The 2352-nt window shown below is 51.0% G+C and overlaps 1 protein-coding gene across 1 annotated transcript; it reads right to left on the bottom strand.

The window, feature by feature from the left end:
• Nucleotides 1-537: 537 nt before the first annotated feature.
• On the bottom strand, nucleotides 538-969 carry LOC106792890 (the record flags this gene model as incomplete). The annotated part of the gene is made up of 1 exon (XM_014759423.1): nucleotides 538-969. A coding segment is annotated over exon 1 (432 nt), but the record flags the coding sequence as incomplete, so codon positions are not given.
• Between the last annotated feature and the right edge of the window lie 1383 nt (nucleotides 970-2352).

Here is a 2352-nt window from a genome sequence, read left to right as displayed (position 1 = left end):
GAAGCGGATCCGTGATACTAATCACATTACAAACACACCTATTCTTTCATCCCGATTGGCCTGGCCGGTTCGCCATACTCTGATCCTCATTAACGCATCACTCATACCTTATTCAATAAGAAACAAACTAATTAACTAACTATTAACTAATTACCTACTACTTATACTACATATTTACATATATGTACATACCCGACCATCTATCCCAAGATGCACTGGTAGGGTTCACACAAGCCATGCATCAGCATGCTTATTCTTCTCTTATTCAGGGGAAGCGACGCACTAGACCAGGTCAGGCGCCGTTAAAGCTGCCTGAACCCTCGCCCGGTGTGGCTGCCTAGGAGCTACTCTCCTTTGCGACCTCGCACACACTCTTCTCCTACTAAGAAACATTCGCTCTCTCTCTCTCTCCGCGTCTTTCTTGGCCTTCATCACGAGTCCTGAAAAGGACTGAAATGCAACCCACGCCCCCGGGGTATCCAGGGACAATCTGACTATCCCAGGAAGGGTAAGTTGCACCCCCTCTAACTCTCTGACCAAGGAATCCCTTGCATTCGTCCACGCTGGGCATTCGATCAGAGGGTGTTCCGCATCGTCTCTATCCGCCCCGCAATGAAAGCACAGCGGGGAGTCTGTTCTTCTGATTCCATACAAGTACGCGTGAAAGCAGCGATAGCCAGTCATCAGCTGAGTGGCGTGAAAGGTCGTACAAATGGAGTACGGCCTCCCAACCCACTCCTCCAACCTGTCAGCAATAGCTGCCCTACTCCGCACCCCTGTCTCTCCTGTAACTTCTATCAACCCGATCTCCTCCTTCTTCCATGCGGCAATCGCCCCCATCCTGGCAAAAGCGCCAAGTGCTGCCCTAATATTTGGAGGGACAGGTCCCTTCGCCTCCTTAAGGGTCACATACACCTCCGCCAGTCGTGGCGCCAGCTGATCGAGGGAAATAATCCATGCGACCATCATTGCCTCATGAAAGGAAACCGTCCTATAGGCGCATTACACCCTAATCGCCACCTTTCTCTGCAAGGCCCGAACAGCCCGCCTGATCCTCTGATCCTCCACAACAGCGCGCCACTACACCGGAGCACCATAGAGGAGCACGGAGTGGATCACGCTGCTGTAGAGACGCCGCTTTTTCTCCTTCGGCCCGTGGAGGTTCGGAAGTATCTTCCCCATAGACCGAAGGATCCCTTCCACATTCGGGATTAAGGCCTGGAAGTAGGGCCTAAATTACATACCTGAATCTAACACTATGCCCAGGTATTTTACACTGGGCTTCACTGCAATACAAACCCCCCTGTATCTAAACACAGGGGGGGGAGCAATCCTGCATCTGCGTAAGGCAGAGGCAGGGAAGGCCATTGCCTCCGTTTTCTGTAGCGCTACTTTCAAGCCCAATCCCTCAATCTCATTCAATATGACCTCTAGGTCCTGTTTAGCCGCTAACATTGCGCAAGACAGGTCCCGCCCCGCTGAAAGGAGGGCCGTGTCATCTGCATAGCAGACCACACAAGACCCTCCCGGCAGCGGGACTCGGAGGACCCGATCGTACGCAATGTTCCAAAGTGTGGGGCCGAGGACAGAACCTCATGAGGGGTTCCCACACATCACACTTACATTATTGAGCGTGCTCTGCCTTCCAATAAAGGACAAGAGCCGGTCGCGAAAATAGTCTTTAATAATGTTAATCAAAAAGGATGGGAAGCCACTTCCCTCCATCGATGCTATCACTATATCCCAGGGGAGCGAGTTGAACGCGTTACTTATATCTAATAAAATAAAAACGCCAACTCGTCCACTACTCGCGCACTCCTGTATATATATTGTCACTTCTTTAATTGCTCCAAGGGTAGAATGACCCACCCTGAAACCATGCTGACACGGCGAAAGAACATTTTCAGTTTTTAAAAATTCGCTTACCCTGACGCGTCTCCGAAGAAACCCTGACGTTCCCACCCTGACGCATCCTAAAAAAATCACGACGTTCCCACCCTGACGCATTCCGAAAGAAACCACGACGATCTAACCCTGACGCATCCTTAAAGCAACCCCGACGTTCTAACCCTGACGCATCCTAAAAGCAACCCCGTCGTTCTAACCCTGACGCATTTTCAAAGTAACCCAGACGTTCCAACCCTGACGCATCCTTAAAGCAAAAACGACGTTCAAACCCTGACGCATCCCTAAAGCATCCAGATGTTCCAACTCTGACGCATCCTCAAAGCAAAACCGACGCTCCAACCTGACGCATCCCTAAAGCACCTTCGACGTTCCCACCCTGACGAATCCCTATAGGAACCCTGACGTTCAAGCCCTGATGAATCCCTAAAGAAACCCCGACGTTCG

Source organism: Polistes canadensis, unplaced genomic scaffold (genome assembly GCF_001313835.1).
Source record: "Polistes canadensis isolate GaletaPanama2010 unplaced genomic scaffold, ASM131383v1 scaffold_1164, whole genome shotgun sequence".
In the NCBI taxonomy this organism is placed as follows: Eukaryota; Metazoa; Arthropoda; class Insecta; order Hymenoptera; family Vespidae; genus Polistes; species Polistes canadensis.
This window is presented reverse-complemented; position numbering and strand designations above follow the sequence as displayed.